This window comes from Bubalus kerabau, chromosome 1 (genome assembly GCF_029407905.1).
Source record: "Bubalus kerabau isolate K-KA32 ecotype Philippines breed swamp buffalo chromosome 1, PCC_UOA_SB_1v2, whole genome shotgun sequence".
In the NCBI taxonomy this organism is placed as follows: Eukaryota; Metazoa; Chordata; class Mammalia; order Artiodactyla; family Bovidae; genus Bubalus; species Bubalus kerabau.
Window position 1 is genome coordinate 194,343,041 of NC_073624.1, and position 21,951 is coordinate 194,364,991.

Below are 21,951 nucleotides of genomic sequence, written 5' to 3' on the forward strand. Positions count from 1 at the left end.
ATTGTTTTTCTTGATACGATAAAAAGAGAAAACAATTTTTAACCACAATCCACTATGAAGGATGATAATATCAGTTCTCCCTGGTATCACAGATAAAGGCCATTCCTGCTTCTTTTCCAGAGTTGTTTTAGTTGAGGCTCATAGATGCATTGTATTCCTCAAGTCCAACCAAGTTATATTTTAAATGGAAATGTGTGTCCTGATATGAGCATAGGTGAAACTCAACATTGTTGAATCTTTGGGTTTTCATTTACTGGCCAAAAAAAGTTGTTGATATAAATTGTTTGAAAGTAGTTTTTTATTTAATTAAAAACAAATGGGTTTTGTTATTCTACTTTGTAGTTTATGAAGTAATGATCTTATTTCAAGTAGAACGTTAATATACTTTTAAAGATACTGTGTTTGAAAAGGCACCTAGGAAAACATAGATACACCCCTTAGGATATGTGCTTTGAGCTTGTCAGTTGTTAAGTGCTAATTCCTTGTCTCGGCCTCTTGCACACAGGTTATCAAATTTCTTTTTCTTTCCCTTGTTTTGTAGCTGAATATTACACTTTGTGTCCTGGAGGGGAAGGCTTCAGACCTAACCCCATTACAATCATCTTAGAAGGTGAGTATACCTCTGATGGCTGTTGTTGCTACTGCTGCTGCTAAGTCACTTCAGTCGTGTCCGACTCTGTGTGACCCCATAGATGGCAGCCCACCAGGCTCCCCCGTCCCTGGGATTCTCCAGGCAAGAACACTGGAGTGGGTTGCCATTTCCTTCTCCAATGCATGAAAGTGAAAAGTGAAAGTAAAGTCACTCAGTCATGTCTGACTCTTAGCGACCCCATGGACTGCAGCCTACCAGGCTCCTCCATCCATGGGATTTTCCAGGCAAGAGTACTGGAGTGGGGTGCCATTGCCTTCTCCGCCTCTGATGGCACCAGATTTAAACAAGAGCTTACTTTAGAGAAAAGCTGGTAGAAAAGTTAGAACAGCCCAGACAAGATTATTTTGCAAAATTACAGGTAGACAGTTGCCAGTTTGCTGAAAAATCATTCGTAAGTCAGACTTGATCCGTTGCAGTGGTGTGTGATTGTTCTGCAGGGAAACTCTTTTTATAATTATCCCCAACTTTCACCATTGTTAGATTTAGTTATTGCTCTTTTCAGATTATAGCAGAGTTCCATGACTAAGCCAGGGGAATTCATGATCACAATAAACCTCCAGTCTTAAGTGTGCATTCACTTGGATGCATGGATGTCTGCAGGTCTTACAGTACCACACATTTGAAAGCCCTCATAGTGACTCTTGTCTTTCATGATAGTATCTGAGCTGTCTCCCCTTTTGCAGATATTGATGAATGCCAGGAGTTACCAGGACTCTGCCAGGGTGGAAACTGTATTAACACTTTTGGTAGCTTCCAGTGTGAGTGCCCTCAAGGCTACTACCTCAGCGAGGAAACCCGCATCTGTGAAGGTGAGATGAATTCATACCTAAAAGTTATTAGTGGCTATTTAAAACAAAATTACTGGTCAGGTCTGGAGAAAAGAGTCCATCTTCAAGTTTTATCAAGGGACATGATGAGACTGGTTCATAGTTTTTTTCTTGTCCGTCAGTGCTTCTAAGTTGTATAATGATGCATGATGCCAAGTCACTTCAGTCGTGTCCGACTCTTTGTGACCCCATGGACTGTAGCCCGCCAGGCCCCTCTGTCCACGGGGATTCACCAGACAAGAATACTGGAGTGGGCTGCCATGCCCTCCTCCAAGGGTTCTTCTTGACCCAGGAATTGAACCCGGGTCTCCTGCCTTACAGGCACTTTCTTTACCATCTGAGCCACCAGGGAAGCCCTGTATGATGATAGCTAAATTTACAGATTATTTGCAGTAGTTGACTGTTATTTTTCTCTGAGGAAATAGGTTGATGATAAAGGGAGAAAGCTGAAATACTATGAAAGCATTCAATATAAGTTATTAACTCATATTTTAACTTTATATTTTATATAGAAAAATATGTATATTTGAAGTGGGACCATTAGGTTAATACTTTCAGTGACTTTTTAATGTTGCACAACAGCATATGAAACAGTTCAGAGGTTATGCAGATGCCTTTCTTGGTTCCATCCCCCACTTCTCTTGTGGCAGTGTAATCATCCTTTAGGGGCCTGGTCTTCCCACTAGACTGGGAGCTTCTTGAAGCAAGGGCCACATCCAATTTCATCTTTATAGCTATAAGTTCTAGCTTACAGTAGAATCTCAGTATTTATTTATGGAATGAATGAATGGATGCTTCTAAAAATAAACATTAAACACTTAGTGTAATTATTTCCATTATAACTTTTCTATTGGAACATTTTAGATAAGTACATCTGGAAGAAATATGCTGTAATAAGGAGAATAACCAGAAACTGTGCTACTTCTAGAATCTCTTAATGGGTGTTAATTTGAATGGAGCTATAAAGAAAAAGGCTTGTATAAGTGCCTTCAGTTTAAAGTTGGCACTAAAATTTGATTTCAGTGACATAAGAGGAAAGTAGCTTTAAAGCAATTCCATCTGAAGAGTATGAAATTTCAGTTTAAAAATATAGGCACCATTGGAGATATTTTTTTTTTGCCACTTTGGAATAATTTATTTGGATCACCTTTATTTTTAAATGTTAGATTTTTATTTTTCTGAAGAAGGGCATATTGTATGTGACATAAATGCATTTTGGGGGTGTTTCCTATGTAATTGCTTTAAATTCTAAATTTTATAAAAAGTAAGATGAATTCTATAAAAATAAAAATTGGGGGACTCATCTGTATGCTTTGTTCAGTTGTTTAAGTCATGTAAATTCATGGGGAAAATATTTACTAATTAGTGGATATTCTTGCATCCCGTAGATATTGATGAGTGTTTTGCACATCCTGGTGTGTGTGGGCCTGGGACCTGCTACAACACTCTGGGAAATTACACCTGCATTTGCCCACCTGAGTACATGCAGGTCAACGGAGGCCACAACTGCATGGGTAGGTAGAGCTCTGAAGCGGATGAGGTTGCTGTTGCTGGCTTCCTGGCCATCAGTTATCTCTCAGAGGCAAACGGGTCATAATTATGCAGAAAGTTTGGAAGTTAAATCTCTATGAATAGTAAAGTATTTCAAAGTCTTATAAACTTATGGTTGTGTATCATATTTTTAATGTATTTTGGCTGCATAGTTACATGTTATAAAGCATGAGTCTGCGGTAGAAAATTTCAACAAATATTATAATTATATATTCTTACATACTTTTATTTTACATTCATATAAATTGAACATTGTTTTACAAATACTAGAACATTTAAAATCTAACATGTAATGCTTTTTAAATTAAATAAATGCATTTGAATAGAGAAATATCTATTAACTTTGTCCCCCAAGAGAATTAAAAGTGAAATCCCTTACTTAAAAACAGGAAAGACGCTTAACTAAAAATGATTTGTGTTCAACTTAAAGAATTATTTTTAAGATACTTCCACATGACCATGAAAATTTTCAGAGTTAGTGGAGGAATTTTAGTGTCTCCAGGTGTATGGGGTTTATTATTAGCTGCTTGCTGGCAGGATGGGTCGGCATGTTTGTTTTTCTCTATGTAGACATGAGAAAAAGCTTCTGCTACCGGAGCTATAATGGAACCACTTGTGAGAATGAGTTGCCTTTTAATGTGACAAAGAGGATGTGCTGCTGCACATACAATGTGGGCAAAGCCTGGAACAAACCTTGTGAACCATGCCCAGCGCCAGGAACAGGTAAGCACTCAGCGCCTGCTTCTGCGGACAGCCAAGTTAGTGACACGGGGAGGCATGTGACGCTAGAGTGAAAACACAGGGGTTCTAAAAGCAGACGTAGTTCTGAAAATATCCAGGAACTCATGTGCCTGGTTTCTCAGGCAGCCAGTCCTCTTTAAGGTCCAAACACTAATTTCTGAGATGTCCCTTGAGTAAAGTCTGGATCCTGAAAATAAGCCCCATTCCTGAAGAGTTAGAATTTTATAACACCAGTCCATTTAAACATGCTGCTTTAATTACTCTTCTCTTCATAAAAGAAGTATTTATTGAGAATCTGTGTCATTGTGTTATACTTAGAAGATGTCATTTTGGTAAATTGTGATTATTTAAATTCCAACATGCTCATTAAGTTTGGTCTTGGAAAACATGCAAAAAAAAAATGGATTTGATGAGCAAACTTTATATAAAAGCAACTTAGTATCAGAGTTCTCCTTATGCATCCATTCCCTCAAACTTACATGAAATTTTTAGACAGTGACGAGAACTGATCTTTACACAGTAAAATTTTTTTCCAGACACAGATTCTCTTGAAAGAAAAACTGAAAGGTAGTAGAGACAAGAGCAACAGAATCATTTTAAAATTGTTGCCCACTCAGGTTCTTTTATGACCTGAAAAGTGGCCACTCTTAATAGCTGTAGATACTAAGAGTTGAACCAATAGGACAAATAAGAAACAATGATTATGCATTTGTTACCATTATTATTATTATTATTACCAGTATTATTTAGGGCACAGTTATTAAAATATTTCATTTAACATGATGAAATGAAATTAAGGAGAGATGGGGAAAAGTGACATATAGGGCCTTTTTCAGTGGCTCAAATTCACTGGGCAAATGGATTTTCTCTTTTGTATTGAAGTATAATTGATAAATAATATTATATTACTTTCAGGATTACAGCACAGTGGTTTGACATTTATACACATTATGGATTTATCTCCACGATAAGTCTAGTAACCATATGTCCTTGCACAACTGTATTGCAATTTTATTGACTATATTCCTTATGCTGAACATTACTTTGCTGTGACATATTTATATTATAGCTGGAAATATGTACCTCTTAATCCCTCGCATCTATTTTGCCCTACCCCCTACGCCCCTCCCCTCTGTCAGCCACCAGGTTTTTCTTTATAACAGAGATTCTTATTTCTATTTTGTTTGTTCATTCGTTTTGCTTTTTAGATTCCATGTATAAGTGAAATCATACATTGCTCGTCTTCTCGGTCTCACTTACCTCACTTAGCAAAATGCCCTCTAGATTCATCCATGTTGTTTAAAGTTGCAAGATTTCAACATGGCTGAGTAATAATATGTGTGCGTGTATATATATACACGCACACGTACAATATACCATCTTGTTTACTGTTTGCACATCAGCGGGCACTTAGGTTGCTTCCGTATCTTGGCCCTTGTAAATAATGCTACAGAGAACATAGGAACGTATACGTCTTTTTGAATTAGTGTTTTGTTTTCTTCAGATAAATGCTCAGAGATGGAATTGCCAAACTATGACAGTTTTATTTTTAATTTTTGAGAAACCTCCATGCTGTTTTCCATAGTGACTGTACCAATTTACATTCCCACCAATAGTATACAAGAGTTGCCGTTTCTTCCCATCTTCACCAGCACTTGTTATTTGTGATCTTTTTGATAACAGCCATTCTGACAGGTATGAGGTGACACCTCATTTGCATTTCACTGATGATCGGTGATGTTGAGCATCTTTTCATGTGTCTGTTGGCCATGTGTGTGTTTTCCTTAGAAAAATGTCTATTCAAGTGGTCTGCCCATTTTTAACTGGATTATTTGTATTTTTTATATTGAGTTGTGAATATTCTTTATATTTTGAAATTAACCCCATTGGATATATCATTTGCAGACATCTCGTTCTATTCAATATATTGCCTTTTCCTTTTGTAGATGGTTTCCTTCACTGTGAAAAAGCTTTTTAGTTTGATATAGTCCCGTTTGTTTATTTTTGGTTTTTTTTCCCTTGCCTGAGGAGAAAGATTCAAAAAAATATTGCAAACACCAATGTTGGAGAGCATCCTGCTTATGTTTTCTACTAGGAGTTTTATGGTTTTCAGTCTTACATTTAAGTCTCCAACTGTTCAGAGTTTTATTTTTGATATGGTGTAAGAAAGTGGCCAGTTGCAGCCTTAGGCAAGTGGCTGTCAGTTTTCCCAGCACTATTTATTGAAGGGATTGTGTTTTCCCCACTTAACAATCTGGGCTCTCAGATGGCACTTAGATTATAGTTTTCTGTATGTTACCTGATACTGTTTTCAAGAGTTTTATTCCTTTGTGTAGCAGTGGGCATTCGAAGAATTATGCTACTTAAAAATTAGAATTCCTAAAAGGTCCTGTTAGTTTGGTGAATTATGTGTAGTAGTGACTCTCATGCTGCTGCTGCTGCTGCTAAGTCACTTCAGTCGTGTCCGACTCTGTGCGACCCCATAGACGGCAGCCCACCAGGCTCCCCCGTCCCTGGGATTCTCTAGGCAAGAACACTGGAGTGGGTTGCCATTTCCTTCTCCGGTGCATGAAAGTGAAAAGTGAAAGTGAAGTGGCTCAGTCATGTCCGACTCTTAGCGACCCCATGGACTGCAGCCTACCAGGCTCCTTCATCCATGGGATTTTCCAGGCAAGAGTACTGGAGTGGGGTGCCGTTGCCTTCTTCGAGTGACTCTCATAGTCTGTTTTATTCCATGAGATGTTGTTTTTGATACCTCAAATTTCACATTCCAACAAACAGACGTTTATGTTAAAATAGATAAAAGTCATGGCTCATTCATTACTCATTGTGAACATGTTTCAGCACCACAAAATTATCTTTGCATGCCTATGCCTTTGTGCAATTCTAATTCCTTTTTAAATTCGTACACTAACCTAGTTTTTCAATTTACATGAGTTGGATCATTTTTAAAGCCCTGCGTATCAAAATAAAAAGAGCTTAAATGCCTTAAGTAGATATTTTGAACTCATAATGATTTACTTATTTTCTAGTATCCGAGCAGTAAAATGTTTAATATGATAAGAACAGCAATAATAATAATGATAAAAGAATGCCTAGATTCATTCACTCCATGCAAAAACTGATATTGTAGTCAAATAAATATAATTGAATCAAAGGGTCTTGTGAATAATATAAAATATATTTGTCAGTTAAAGTAATACTATATAAAGTGTTATTTTGAAGGAATATGAGAATTTTAAGAGTGTATTTGCTTTGTTTATATTGTAAAGCTGACTTTAAAACCATATGTGGAAATATTCCTGGATTCACCTTTGACATTCACACTGGAAAAGCTGTTGGTGAGTTTTTCTAGGTTATGTTTCTTTTAATACATATATGTAGCATGTTGTAAAAATTTGTTCAGTGTTTTTTAAGTTTAAAGTATCATAAAAGATAATACTCTGCAGTTGGATCTGATATGGTTAGACAAGAAAGAAGTAGCGTGTTTACAGATAACCGAGTGTCAGTAGTGGGACTAGTCCATCAGCCTGGAGTGGGTTTCCAGCCTGGTGATTGAGTTATGATATGATAGTTATGTGACTACCTCAAGATTTCATACATATCAAGCTAAAGCTTTAGTTTTTCTCATATGAATATTGTATTATCAATACATGATTCTAAGTAATCCACTTTATTTTACTCACGTTTATTGTCTGTTTTCATGAGTATATGTTTAAGTTCTCTATGTATTTTTACAGTATTTTTCTCCCTATCTACTTATGAATTTGCAGAATTATTACATAAATTTCTTTCTTCTGAATGTGCTTTCCCTTGCACAGTCTACTTTTCTTCCTCAAAGATTAAATGAACAATATAATTTTAAATGTCCGTTATCAATGCACACAGATAACAAAGGACATAAAATTAGGAAAATACAGTTGGATTTATCAAATGAGTAATAGCAATTAGGTAAGCCTGACATGAAACTTAAGAGGAAGCTTGATTCCCTAGGAAGTTCATTTGCTCTATTTGATCAACTACTTGTCCGTTCTTTCATTACTGTTCAAAGGAAATAATATTTTGTAGTCTGTATGCTTTGTAAACCACAAAATCATTCATACCAGTATAGGGTTGATTTTTGAGACTGAGTGTGTGTTTAGCATTATTCAGTGTTTTATGATAAATACATTAAGCAGAACCATATATTTGATCAAATCTGTTAAATTGCAGACATTGATGAATGTAAAGAGATTCCAGGCATTTGTGCAAATGGTGTGTGCATTAACCAAATTGGCAGTTTCCGCTGTGAATGCCCTACGGGATTCAGCTACAATGACCTGCTGCTGGTCTGCGAAGGTAATCTGAGCAATAAGTGACCTTATCCAGGCAAGTTTGGCAGACATAACTGGTTTTTAGAAGTTTTCTGACTTACTGTTTCTACTACAGCATTTAGGAGTTGATCACCAAAATGATTATCTGAATGTCATACTGATGCCATAATGAAGTTTGAAAAATGGAATTGTTGCTCTTCCAGATATCGATGAGTGCAGCAATGGTGATAACCTGTGCCAGCGAAATGCAGACTGCATCAACAGCCCAGGCAGCTACCGCTGCGAGTGCGCTGCAGGTTTCAAACTTTCACCCAACGGAGCCTGCGTAGGTAAGAAGAGAATGACTCATTCTTTGATGCTGAACACCATTGTAGGCCTCTGTGGTAGCTCAGATGGTAAAGAATCCGCCTGCAATGCAGGAGACCTGGGTTCAGTCTCTAGATAGGGAGGATCCCTTGGAGGAGGGAATGGCAACCCACTCCCGTATTCTTGCCTGGAGAATTCCATGGACAGAAAAGCCTGGTGGGCTACAGTCCATGAAATTGCAAAAAATTGGACACAACTGAGTGACCAATACTTCCACTACTTTCACCACATTCTGTATACTTAGTTCCTGCACTAAAAAACTGCTTATGCTCTCCTATCAAAAAAAAGCTATTTTCAAATATAATTTTGAGGAGCTTTTCCAAGTAAATCTATTCATTTATATTGAATCTATTTCACCATATCTTTTAGATTCTTTTGTTAGGACAAGAAGTCTCTCAATGGATTTTTCCTAGAATTGAAACTAAAAATAATGTCCTTGAGATATACCAATCAATGTGTAAAAAGATCGCATCATTTAAAATTTTTTAAAAAGAGGCTTGTATGCTTTAAAGCCTTGCCTTATTTTTATTCAACTCTTGTTATGGTTCGTTTTCAGCCTATCTGTAGTAATTACTAGCAGGCTATAGAAACAATGCCTGTGGGAAAAAATGAAGGAATCTTAATAAAGATCAGACACGTGTAACATGTGTTTTATTTTTTTGTGTTAGATCGCAATGAGTGTTTAGAAATTCCTAATGTTTGCAGTCATGGCCTATGTGTGGATTTACAAGGAAGTTACCAGTGCATCTGCCACAATGGCTTTAAGGCTTCTCAGGACCAGACGATGTGCATGGGTAAGAAGGAAAACATTATTTCCAGGGGGTGTCATGGAGCTGAGACTCCAGAAGAGATTACCATTTGGTCACCCACCACAAGTAACTACCCTGTCTCTGTCAGGAACAGTCTTAACAAAAAATGAGCTATGTGAAACTGTTTATGGTTTTAGTCAATGTAAAATTTGCAAGCAGGACACACCACAATATGTTCTTGGGTTTAGTGGTAACAGCTTTCTTCCCCAGATGGCTTTCACATGCTTATTAACCTGAGCTTTCAGACAAGTGTTATATGGAAATCGCCATGGTACCAGCTCTCCATTTACCCCTCTTTGTTCCCACTCAAGGGGCTTCCCAGGTGGTGCTAGTGGTAAAGAACCCACCTCTCAATGCAGGAGCTATAAGAGATGCAGGTTTGATCCCTGGGTCAGGAAGATCCCCTGGAGGGAGGGTATGGCAACCAACTCCAGTGTTCTTGCCTGGAGAATCCCCATGGACAGAGGAGCCTGGCAGGCCACAGTCCATAGGGTCACAAAGAGGTGGGCATGACTCAAGAGACTTAGCACACAGGCACAGTTCCACTCAGAAAAGCCTTTTGGAATGCTAGAATGCAAGGGAGCAGTAAGGGTAACAGGGTTGAAATGAACACATACGCACACACACATATGCTTCTTTCCCCCAAATCACTGAACATATGAGATATATCTGCTTGCTTGGCTGTTTCAACTCTTAAAACCAGGTTTTAGAAGCAAAGATGGTGAAACTTTGAAAAGCCCCAGTACAGTAGCTAACGTGATGGTTAGTTAAGCAATAATTGTGTTCTGTAAGTACTTGCTGAGCTGATGATTAATAAGATTTCAAAAGCAGAGGGGCTTTTGGAACTCAGCTTAACTTCGGAACTCACCTTGGAACTCAGCTTAACTCCTTAAACTGATGTCAGCCACTGGCTCATCTCCACTGAAGCACTCTGCACTTGCAGGAGGAAAATTAAATTTAAAAGTTGACTATTTATAATTAGCACTTCTCAGTGTAGAACAAGCTGAAGTTGTGCGTCTACTCTTTTGGAATTCAAGATACACTATCTTTTTGAATTGTACAGACTTTAATACAGTAGAACGGCAGAATTAGATTCCTTTGTGGCATGGGGTCAGTCGTGAAGAGTCGGATACGACTGAGCGACTTCATTTTCACTTTTCACTTTCATGCATTGGAGGAGGAAATGGCAGCCCACTCCAGTGTTCTTGCCTGGAGAATCCCAGGGATGGGGGAGCCTGGTGGGCTGCCGTCTATGGGGTCGCACAGAGTCAGACACGACTCATGCGACTTAGCAGCAGCAGCAGCAGCATGGCATATCTGTACAGGAGCACCCCCTGGAGAATGTCTCCATTCTTCCAGTGCCTCCTAAGAGATCCCCTGCAGACATCTTCCGTGGTCGCAGGAGAAATTCTCTAGGGAACGCTTGTGCGAAGGACACATGGAGGATGTGGCCCTATTTGCATGAACTGTCTGAGATGGCTAGCTTATATGTTTCTCCTGGCTGCTCTCTCTGAGAAAGAGGATATGATTTGCTAAAAAAAAAGTGTATATATATATATATATATATATATATATATGTGTGTGTGATATTTATGATTCAGAAATTCATATGGAGAAAATCTGTCCTCAGTTTTAACAATTCACCCATAATGAAAATCAGCTAGACTCCTTGGTAATATCTCTCTTAAACAAAGCTTCTTTCCGAAGGAACAATAATACCCCCCTTTTGTTTCACAATGAAAGAGTTTTAGCAGCCTGGAATTCATAGTCTAGGGAGTCTCCTCCTTTATATGACTGTGACCTTTCTAAATATTAATTCCATGTTTTTGAAGGCTAATAACATTGAGCTCTAATAGACTTCTTCAATTTAGAGTCTACCGATTGATAAAGTTTAGGAAGTTAAAGTTTACCTTTGTTGTGCTAATCAAATTAAGATATGAACATTTCTGGGGAAGCATTTATAATGCTTAATAGAACAAATTGTTCCAGTGTTTCAAAAGATTTATTTCCTCATAATTGAAAAGCAAACTTATTCATTAAAAAAACTCACTAAGGAAATGTAGGTTAATCTCGCTTGCTTATTAGTCCAGTTCTTTTCTGAATCTTATATGTTGCTGTAAGTTATCAAGTGCCAATTTTTCTTAATAATTTTCTACCTTAGAGTTTTCTCTACCTCTTACTTACTATCCTTAAATAAATGTGGGTTCTTAGTATTGAATGAGAAAAATCTAAGTAAGCCAGTAGTTAAAAAAAAATCTAAAAGTTTAATAGGCTACATTTTTCTGGTTAAAAACTGAATTCCTTTGAGCCAATGTTTCTTCGTAGATGTTGATGAGTGTGAGCGGCATCCATGTGGAAATGGAACTTGTAAAAACACCGTTGGATCCTATAACTGTCTTTGCTACCCAGGCTTTGCACTCACTCATAATAATGATTGCATGGGTAAGTACTCGGTCCTTTATTGCTTCTCTTTCATGTCTACAGAATATCCTAAACACAGAATAAAGGCAAAGAATGAATAAATTTTTATTATTCAAATTGTGAGCATGTGCCATAAGACATGTAATGTCATTGACTAACTTCTGGTTAACTGAAGTCACAGTACTGCCTCCAGTAATCCCAAATCACTGCAGATGGTGACTGCAGCCATGAAATTAAAAGACGCTTACTCCTTGGAAGGAAAGTTATGACCAACCTAGATAGCATATTCAAAAGCAGAGACATTACTTTGCCAACAAAGGTCTGTCTAGTCAAGGCTATGGTTTTTCCAGTGGTCATGTATGGATGTGAGAGTTGGACTGTGAAGAAAGCTGAGTGCTGAAGAATTGATGCTTTTGAACTGTGGTGTTGGAAAAGACTCTTGAGAGTCCCTTGGACTGCAAGGAGATCCAGCCAGTCCATTCTAAAGGAGATCAGTCCTGGGTATTCATTGGAAGGACTGATGCTAAAGCTGAAACTCCAATACTTTGGCCACCTCATGCAAAGAGTTGACTCATTGGAAAAGAGTCTGATGCTGGGAGGGATTGGGGGCAGGAGGAGAAGGGGATGACAGTGGATGAGATGGCTGGATGGCATCACCGACTTGATGGACATGAGTATGAGTAGACTCCAGGAGTTGGTGATGGATAGGGAGGCCTGGCATGCTTTGATCACAGAGAGTCGGACACAACTGAGCTACTGAACTGAACTGAATCATGAGACAGTCTGCTAGGTTTAGTACTTAGGTCAGTCAAATAGATTCAAGGGTAAAGGCCATGCAGATGATAGTAAACTATTGGGCCTGATTTATGATTTTGGGTTATTTTTACCACTTAGATGGTATCAAAGGCAGACCTCTTATGGTTTCAGGTTTATTACAAGTATTTCATATAATCCATTCTTGATTTATATTCAAACACGGACAGTCTCCAACTTAGAAACATATTGTGTCTTGAAACTGTTTTCAGTCAGCTCTTGAAGCCAGGGCTGCCTTTTCCCACAGGAAGAAAGCATGGTGACTAGGTTTCTGAACCAGCCGCAGAAGCCTATTTAATTTTCAGTGGAAAATAAAACTGTCTTCTCTACATGGCACAGAATTTTAGTCTTTGCCTCTAACAGACAGTGGTTGAAATAAAAATTGAAAGTGACTGGAGGAGGAGGAAGAGCATCCTGTAGTTGGTGGAGAAGTTATTAAAAGATACAACGAAAAGCATTAATGATATTTCATTTACCATGTGCCAGACTCTATAGTGCTTTCCTGGTGGCTCAGATGGTAAAGAATCCACCTGCAATGAAGAAGACCTTGGTTAGATCCCTGGGTTGGAAAGAGTCCCTGGAGGAGGGCATGGTGACCCACTCCAGTATTCTTGCCTGGAGAATGCCATGGACAGAGGAGCCTGGTGGGCTACAGTCCATGGGGAGGCAAAGAGTCAGAACACGACTGAGCGACTAAGCACAGCACACAGACTCTATAGTGGTGCTTTCCAACACAACATCTCTTAAGTCACATAATCCCATGAGTTAATGGGAAAGTAACTCAGGCTTCCTGCTTTTATGGAACCATCACCAGTCAAACGCACCTCCTAATTTATTCCAATATATATTCCTTAATTTTCCTGGGTTTTCAAAATTCTTCAACTGTGGAAAATTCAGACCTGATTGAACATTTTATTCTACCATCTTGTTGTCTTTAGCTTCTCAGACCCTTGATACAGCTGAGGAGAAGGAAAGCTACAGATATGGCTCTGATTGAAGTATGATCTGTAAACGAACAAAAAATTACTCATCCCTAAGCTTAACCGAAAACCTAACAGTTAAGAACATGTTTTTTCAGATTCTGTTTTTTGTAAGCAAAACATGTCAGCAATTCTAGAGTGTTTTTCACAAAATTGATTTTTCTATATTTTATATGCTTTGTTATTTGTCCTTTGAATACAGTCAGCTTATCTCCAGATACAGTTCTCTACAAACTGGACAATCCAGTTAAATCCATGTGTCCTCTTATATCCAGGAAAAGAGCTGTTTTTTTGGTTGGAAAGAATGGAAAGCTTAAACCAACAGGAGAGGTCTATGTGACATTATTAGTCACCTGATCCTTATGACATATGACGTTTTTCTCTGTTGATGAGGGATTGTAATGTAGGGTCTCTGTAAATGTCTACCAATAAATATGTTTTTAAGTTGCAACTTGTGATACAAAATATGTGTGAGAGCTCTCTCTGAAAAGCTAACTGTTATTCACTTACAGACATAGACGAGTGCAGTTCCTTTTTTGGTCAGGTGTGTAGAAATGGACGGTGTTTTAATGAAGTTGGCTCCTTCAAGTGTTTATGTAATGAAGGTTATGAGCTTACTCCAGATGGCAAGAACTGTATAGGTAAGTATCTAAACAACAAATAATAAAATAAAAGTCTTTGTGTTGTTTTGTTTTGTAAAATAATGATGTGACTCCCCCCACCTTCAGCACCACCAACTTTGGGACTCATTTGCATTTCATTTGGTCATCTGAGGTACATGGACCAAGATAAGTTTCATGGGAAATTTTGGTAAAAGGTACAAACCAAAAATTTGGAATTGTATGCAGTGTTTTGATTGGGACAGAGCACGAGGCTATCTGTGTCTCAATTAAAGTAGACAAAGGAAAATTAGCCTCTTGCCAAATGAGTAATCCTCAGTTTGTCAAAAATCTCTGACGGCATATTGCCCCAGAGTGACCTGGCAGATCAGAGGGCTTGAGTTGAATTCGTGTTACTGTCATTTGGCAACAATGATGTCATCTGTTAGTCATTTTTTTTTTCCTTGTTTCTCTTTAAAGATACTAATGAGTGTGTTGCCCTGCCCGGCTCTTGTTCTCCTGGCACCTGTCAGAATTTGGAGGGGTCTTTCAGATGTATCTGTCCCCCAGGGTATGAAGTAAAAAGCGAGAACTGCATCGGTAAGGCTGATGTTTGAGTCCGTGAACCGTTTAGGATAATGAGACCTGGTACTTATTCTGTGGATATATGTTAAATCTAAACCACTGTAAGCATGCTGACTGAGGGAGTTAAACGCTTAGCTGCCTACATCTGTTTTATTGAACCATCAGAAATGATTTGAAGGTGGAATGGTGGGAATAAAAAATTGAGGATGTGGGATTTTTTCATTAACAGAAATCTTATACTAGTCAAAGAATTTTCAGTGCACTCTAATCTTTTTTCCAAATGTCAATAGAGACCTTCTACTGAATTTAAAGAGTGTCTACAAAAATTGTAATCTTTGGCACCCAATTTTAAAACAGCTATTAAAGGTGTCTAGAGTCCTAGAAATGTGAAGCAGAAAATCTTGACAATGCTGTGAGACATTTTTTTTTCCTTGGGAAAGCCGCATGTCAAAACAGAAAATATTAATCCATTTGTCATAACAGATGTTTCTCTGTGGAAACCCTCCCAGCATACAAGGAATCTTGTAACCACATCAAAAGTGAGTCCCAGAATTGCCTGGTGGGCATGATGAAGACTGACCTTTTTACAGTTACTTTATTTCACTTTTGTACAAATTATTTTTAACAGTCTTGTTGAAATTCAGAAGCACCAGCATCTTAGTGTGATTCTTCTAACATGAAATGATTGCTGAGAGTTTTTTTGCCTTTGAATTACTCAGTTTCTTAAGTTCTGTATTGCTCTTCTGTTCACATTCAAGGGACTTATATAGACAGAACCTAAGGAAACAGTTTACATAGTAAACTAATTATTTTTCAGATCATATAATTACAAATAATGGGTATCCCTAGTCATTCTAATTTTGTGTTTATATCTTTTCCCCATTTTTGTCTGATTAGTATAGTTCATTGTAAGATTTTCTAGTGTTTTTAATATTTAAAAATAATAATAACACTAGAAGCATCTTAACAAAAACTTTCTTGAAGAGTTTAAGATCTTTTCTTTCATCTTCTTTGTTTATACTTAATCTTCATCATCTCTGTGATCCATCTCTTTATGGAATAAGCATAATAGTAGTGTGTGAGCCATTAGGAGAGAAATAAAAATACTTGTGCCTCTTTGTATCAGAAAGACTTGGCTACCTTTTATCTTGGTGAAAAAACAATCTGTGATTCAATTAGATGTTTTTTAACCTCGGGAGTATTTTATTTTCTTTATTCACTGATAAACACCCACCACTATTTCGCATGTCTTAAAAACATGTTTTCAATTAACTTACTTCACTGTAAGACTATTTCTTTCAGCCTACAATCTCTTCTACCAGTTTTTCTAGATGAAATGCTTCCTACCACGAACTGTATGCGCACGCGCGCGCACACACACACACACACACACACACACATCCATTCTGACATTCCATAGACATTACTATAGACATGCAGCACCTTTTAGATGCTGGAAATACAAAAATGCAGCTTTTGCCAGTAAGTAGGTAACCTACTGCCTAAGAGAAAAGACAGATTTTGTAAATCACTCCATGTTGTAAAGCTGCCCTTACAATCCAATGCCACAGACACTGCACTGGGGTCTGTTCAGGATGTAGGTCGCAGTAGGAGGCTGTGAATAATGATGGTGGTGGTGAAAGGAGAGCAGGTCAGGAAGCCTAGCATAAGGATTGGCGACATTTGAGGTGTCCCTGAGTTTGATGAATTGACTAATCAAAAAGGGAAATGGAACAGAGAGGCAGCTTGAAAACAGAGGCAGAACAAATGTGGTAAGGGGCATCGGTGGCCGGCTCAGAAGATGGCTCTTAGTCCTGCAGGCAGCACAGAGAACTGCAGGTTCTTTTAGAAAGCAAGTGATACGACTCACTCACTAAAATTCTGCCAATATAAATTGAGAACGCAGTATGTGCCAGACCCTGAGCTAGACTCATGCTGAGGATGCAGCAGTGATCTAGACAGACACATGATGTCCCCGTTGGACTTATGTTCTAATGTGCCTGGAATCATGTAGTGTTCATTCATTTAGTTAAAAACCACCCATTAAATAAGCACTTCCAGTGCAAAGGGGCCAGATATCACTGGTAAGGAATCCTTGTCTGTTTCAAGGGATCATTCTGAGGTAAGGTGGAAATGATAAAATTCTCATCCCAACGTCTAAGCTCCCTGGTTCTGTAGGCACAGATTCTCAAATAGGTACATGTTTTAGAAAGCAGACCCTGGTGGCGGTATGGAGTGGGGAGAAGGAAGTGAAGCACGTCTCCCTAGTTGGGAGACGTGATAATCCAGGTGGCAAATGATGCTGAGTTTGAGTGTAAATGAGGAGGCTACATATTGCTTGATTATGAAAGTTGAACAATTAAGGAGAGGAAAGAATGTGACTCCAGCTCCCCAGTGTGGATTGGAGGGCGAGGGGCATCAGAGAAGAGGACCAGTGCTGAGGATGCGATGCCCCTGAGACATGGAAGTGGTCCTCTCAGGCCTGCAGGCAGACATGCAGACACCTCCTAGGAGTCAAGTCCAGAGAACTGGAGACTGACTTAAAAGTCTGGGTCATATGGATCATTGAAACTGGATATAACCTTTGACTTTTGAAGTAGTAACAGTTTATTTTAAACATAATTAATCATATAGACAATGTAATATATTGTTTCACATTGAATATCCAATGGCTAGTGAACTGTACAATGTGGACAAATTATTTTCACATATTAAGCAGTGTATTGAATTGATTAAATCAGTAAATTATCTTGCTGATCTGCAGATATAAATGAGTGTGATGAAGATCCCAACATCTGTCTTTTTGGTTCCTGCACCAATACTCCTGGGGGCTTCCAGTGCATCTGTCCCCCTGGGTTTGTATTGTCTGATAATGGACGGAGGTGCTTCGGTAAGTTTTGAAATGATTTCTCTGTCATCATCAGCCCTCAAACTTCAGAGCTAGGGAGGAAGCCATGATGCAGTGCTTGTCACTAAAAATATGTGTCTCTGGCAGATGTATCATCTGTAAGTTTAAAACATAAGGTCCCGAGTGTATATGCACTGGACAATTTTTAAGGTGCTTCAAATTATTCTCTCTGTTTCTACATTTTTTTAAAAATTCCATACTAAAAGAAAAATGGTTGTCTTATTTGATCATTTTCATTTTATTGTTGGCATAGATTTTTCTGTACATTGGTGATGAGTTGCTTCCGATATGACATAACTTACTGAAAGCTACCTAGGTTTATTTTGTTAGGCTGTAATGTAACAGTGAGTAAAGAAGACATGGAAATCATTTTAATATTGAGCATAATTTCTCAAATTTCTGAAGCACATTATTAAGATACATAATTAAATGCAGTTTTATAGAGTGGTCGACTTAAACTGGCAAATGATATCAGCAATTAAGAATTTCCAGGCCTGTCTTTTAACCGTGAATATAATCTGCATCACATGTTCAACCCATGAGAAATGTTCTATCAGTAACAGAATTATGTGTAAATTACTCCATCTTTTTAAATGACCAGTAAGGAGGTCTGTGATGTTTGCTTTCTTGATTAGATACTCGCCAGAGCTTCTGTTTCACAAACTTTGAAAATGGAAAGTGTTCTGTACCCAAAGCTTTCAACACCACAAAGGCAAAATGCTGCTGTAGTAAGATGCCAGGAGAGGGCTGGGGGGACCCCTGTGAGCTGTGTCCCAAAGATGATGAAGGTAAGAGTAGTGAAATAAAAAAGCCGCTTTGTACTAGTTTTGGACTGTCTTAGCAGAACTCAAGTGGGACCCTGTAACTTATGAATGTTTTGAAGATGAAAACATCCCCTCATTTATAGACCTTCATGGTTCAATGATCTCCGTAGTCAGGAACTTCTTTCAGCTTTCATATTCAGAATGTGTAAATGCAGGATGTTACCCCATTATTTCATTGCTTCCCCCAACGTTAGTATTACTTGCTTTGAAAGGAATGAATTTGAAGGGTGAAGGGCAGTAGATCCAAGGAGGGGGTGAAAATTACATGCCAGCTTGCTGCAGGAGTCCCACATGGGTATTGTATCACAGGCTGGGGCTCCCAGAATCTTATAGCAAATTCTGGGAGGCTGAGTTAGCACAGTAGCCATTTGCAAGAAGAGATGACGAGCCTCACAGATTTTATTAGCATAGCTGAACAGTACAATTGTTCCCAGCAGGCTCGGAACTGGCCTGGTCTCTAGGTCAGAGGTGGCTTCTGTGTGTAATGGGCAGAGAATGCTCTGTTAGTTGCTCAGTCATATCCGACTCTTTGCGTCTCTGTAGACTGTATTCCACCAGGCTCTTCTGTCCATGGAATTCTCCAGGCAAGAATACTGGAGTGAATGTGGCTCTTTGGCTGCCCAGAATTAAATGAGCAAGCAGACAGAATCAGACACCCTGAGTGGTACCCATAGGTGGCCACCCCAAGCTCAGGTGACCTTCTCTAAATATGCTCAGTGGTGCTTTTAAAGTAAATTACAAAAATAAAGACTCTTACTAAAAATAGCTTTGTAGAGGAAAAATAAGTCTAATTTTATGTATATCATTAATCAGTTCTTAAGTTTTCTGATGGTTATGACTCTTTGATAATTGGGAATTTGTCTTTTTCTCTGTAGTGGCATTCCAGGATTTGTGTCCCTATGGCCACGGAACTGTTCCTAGTCTTCATGATACCCGTGAAGGTGTGGTTTAATATATTTTATTTTCATAGTCTCATGTAAATACAATATTGTACATTTGTTTTATAATCATGCTGTTTTTACTGTATAACATATATTGTATTGCATTTAATGCACATATATGATATTTATTGTATATCATATGCACTACATCATAAGACTGTGTTGTGACATATGAAATACATGTTTCTCTGATAAAAGAAATGCTCATATGTTTTAACGCTTTTAAGTCTCTTTTGAATAGATACATGCAGTTTTGGCATATCTTTTTATATAAGAAAGTTCATGGATGATTCTGTATTTTAGATGTTAATGAATGTCTTGAGAGTCCAGGCATTTGTTCAAACGGTCAGTGTATCAACACAGACGGGTCTTTTCGCTGTGAATGTCCAATGGGTTACAACCTTGATTACACTGGAGTGCGCTGTGTGGGTAAGTGCTGAGTTAGTGCCACATTTCACACTTGTAAGGTTTTTTTCTTTCTTATATTCAGCAAAAGGTCTCTCAGGCACTCTGGGTGGCAGTGGGATTTACAAAGCCAAGATAAGTAGCCATAACTGCTTTTTCTTCTCCCATTCTACATTTTCCAGCAACATGGGTTTATTTGAAGATGGAGCGAGTTGCCCAATCTCTGCCTTCAACCAGATATACAAACTCTGATGTGTCTAGAGCTTTACAGCTGCCAAAACCACTAACTGGGAAAGAGGTCTATTTTACTTTATGACTTTCCACTTCTGCTCTTGTAGCAGAAGATCACATACCTCCCTGGGTTTGTGATATTTTTTTTTAGGGCAAGCACAGCTGTCTGAAAGTTCAGAGCATTTCATACTTGACCCTCAAGGTTCTCTGCCCTGCACAAAGGCTGGCCAGCCATGACCAAGGGTGGGGGGTGCAAGAGTCGTGTGTGCCCTGCACAGATCTGGGACACCTGTGAAGGCCAGATGGATTTTCCTGGGCATACTTTTATTAAACTAAAACCTCCACAGTTTGTGTCACTTTCTTATTCTTTTTCAGATACTGATGAATGTTCAATCGGCAACCCATGTGGAAATGGGACATGCACCAATGTTATTGGGAGTTTCGAATGCAACTGCAATGAGGGCTTTGAGCCAGGGCCCATGATGAATTGTGAAGGCAAGTGATACTTTACTATTATTTCTTCTTGATATAGAAAGCGTTTTTAATGCCTCAGCTTTTTTTTTTATATTGTTCTTATGTTCTACTGATGATTATATTCATCACAAACATATGTTCCTTTACCACAATGAGCATAGTTACTAAAGCTACTCTGTAGCCCTTGTCTGATAATTCAGCATCTCCCCCCTCTCAGAATTGGCATCTATTGCTTATTTATTCCCTTGAGATTAGGTCACATTTTCCTGGTTCCTCAGTCTGTTGGTTAATTTTGGATTATGTGCTGGGTATTGTGACTGATACCTTCAGGAATCAGTTACATTATTTCAGAGAATATTGATGCCTTTGTTTTAGCAGGCAGTTAATTTACATAAAGTGGACTGTCAGGCCTGTGGAAGACAGCGGTTCACATTTAAATTCTTCTCTTTAAAGCTTAGTGGTTAGCTTCTTTGATTTTGGCCCACACGTGGCATGGTTAAGTCAGCAACTTGTGCTGAGTTTATGCAAAAAAAATGAAAAAGGTATTTCTCCCCCTCTGGCCCTCTCATTTCTGGGATTCCTCCACACTTTTCAGCAGCCTTGGTTGCCCCAAGGCTCCCTCCCCTGATTTCTCGGGACAGAAGCTCAGAGAGTTCCTATTGGAGATTTAGCTGCCAGATGCTACTGTGCCAGGACTGATATGATCCACAGGAGGAAAAAAAAAAAACAAAAAAACTGAGCACCTCTACTTTGCCAGGTGTTTACTGAGTTTTAATGCACTGCTAGAAACCACTTCAGGTGTTGTTTTTGTATTTATTTCAGATAAATACAAAATACCTCCTTTCTCTGTTGCATAAGAAGATTACATGTTAAGAGCCAGAAGACCAAAAGTATGACTTCAAAATACTCAACGATAGCCTGTTCATGAATTTGTCTTATTTTTTTGTTTTTCCTATTTCAGAGTTTATAGTTGTTATTTGTTGGAGGATGAGTTAGGTGCCCAGTTCTCCTTACCAGAAACGGAAGTTCTGTTATCCTATTACTTTCTGTGTGACTGCCAAATAAATACATCAGTGTTTATTTAAGCGAGTAATTAGAACTCTAGGCTGAGCGCATGCCTGTCTGTTTCCTTGATCAGATATCAATGAGTGTGCCCAGAACCCACTGCTGTGTGCTTTCCGCTGCATGAACACCTTCGGGTCCTATGAATGCACATGCCCAATTGGCTATGCCCTCAGGGAAGACCAGAAGATGTGCAAAGGTAAGGCCCCAGACCAGGAGGGAGTCAGCTCATTATTTGTGATGCCAGCAATATATTTTAATGACTTTGTAGCTCTCAGCTGTCTTCTTGTAGAGCTGTGCAGAAATGTATTCTTTGCAGCATTGCTGGTAGATTTCCGTATCTAGGTAACAAGATACTTGATAGTCTGTCCAGTCAAGTCAAAAATAAAGATGTCACATTCTTGAGCTCTTACTAAAACAAAGATAGCCCTTCCCTAAACTTCTTATCT

The 21,951-nt window shown here is 38.5% G+C and overlaps 1 protein-coding gene across 1 annotated transcript in view; it reads left to right on the forward strand.

Moving 5' to 3' along the window:
* The window catches only part of FBN2 (fibrillin 2), a 224,886-nt gene that overhangs the window by 180,631 nt on the left and 22,304 nt on the right, over window positions 1-21,951 (forward strand). Inside the window, exons 38-54 of the mRNA XM_055548444.1 lie at window positions 542-610; window positions 1,336-1,461; window positions 2,868-2,993; window positions 3,601-3,753; window positions 7,044-7,112; window positions 7,984-8,109; window positions 8,288-8,413; window positions 9,119-9,244; window positions 11,585-11,701; window positions 13,986-14,114; window positions 14,553-14,672; window positions 17,422-17,547; window positions 18,201-18,353; window positions 19,265-19,330; window positions 19,634-19,759; window positions 20,342-20,461; window positions 21,579-21,701. Of these exons, the coding sequence (XP_055404419.1) occupies window positions 542-610; window positions 1,336-1,461; window positions 2,868-2,993; window positions 3,601-3,753; window positions 7,044-7,112; window positions 7,984-8,109; window positions 8,288-8,413; window positions 9,119-9,244; window positions 11,585-11,701; window positions 13,986-14,114; window positions 14,553-14,672; window positions 17,422-17,547; window positions 18,201-18,353; window positions 19,265-19,330; window positions 19,634-19,759; window positions 20,342-20,461; window positions 21,579-21,701 (2,001 nt within the window). The remainder of the gene's footprint in view (window positions 1-541; window positions 611-1,335; window positions 1,462-2,867; window positions 2,994-3,600; window positions 3,754-7,043; window positions 7,113-7,983; window positions 8,110-8,287; window positions 8,414-9,118; window positions 9,245-11,584; window positions 11,702-13,985; window positions 14,115-14,552; window positions 14,673-17,421; window positions 17,548-18,200; window positions 18,354-19,264; window positions 19,331-19,633; window positions 19,760-20,341; window positions 20,462-21,578; window positions 21,702-21,951) is intronic.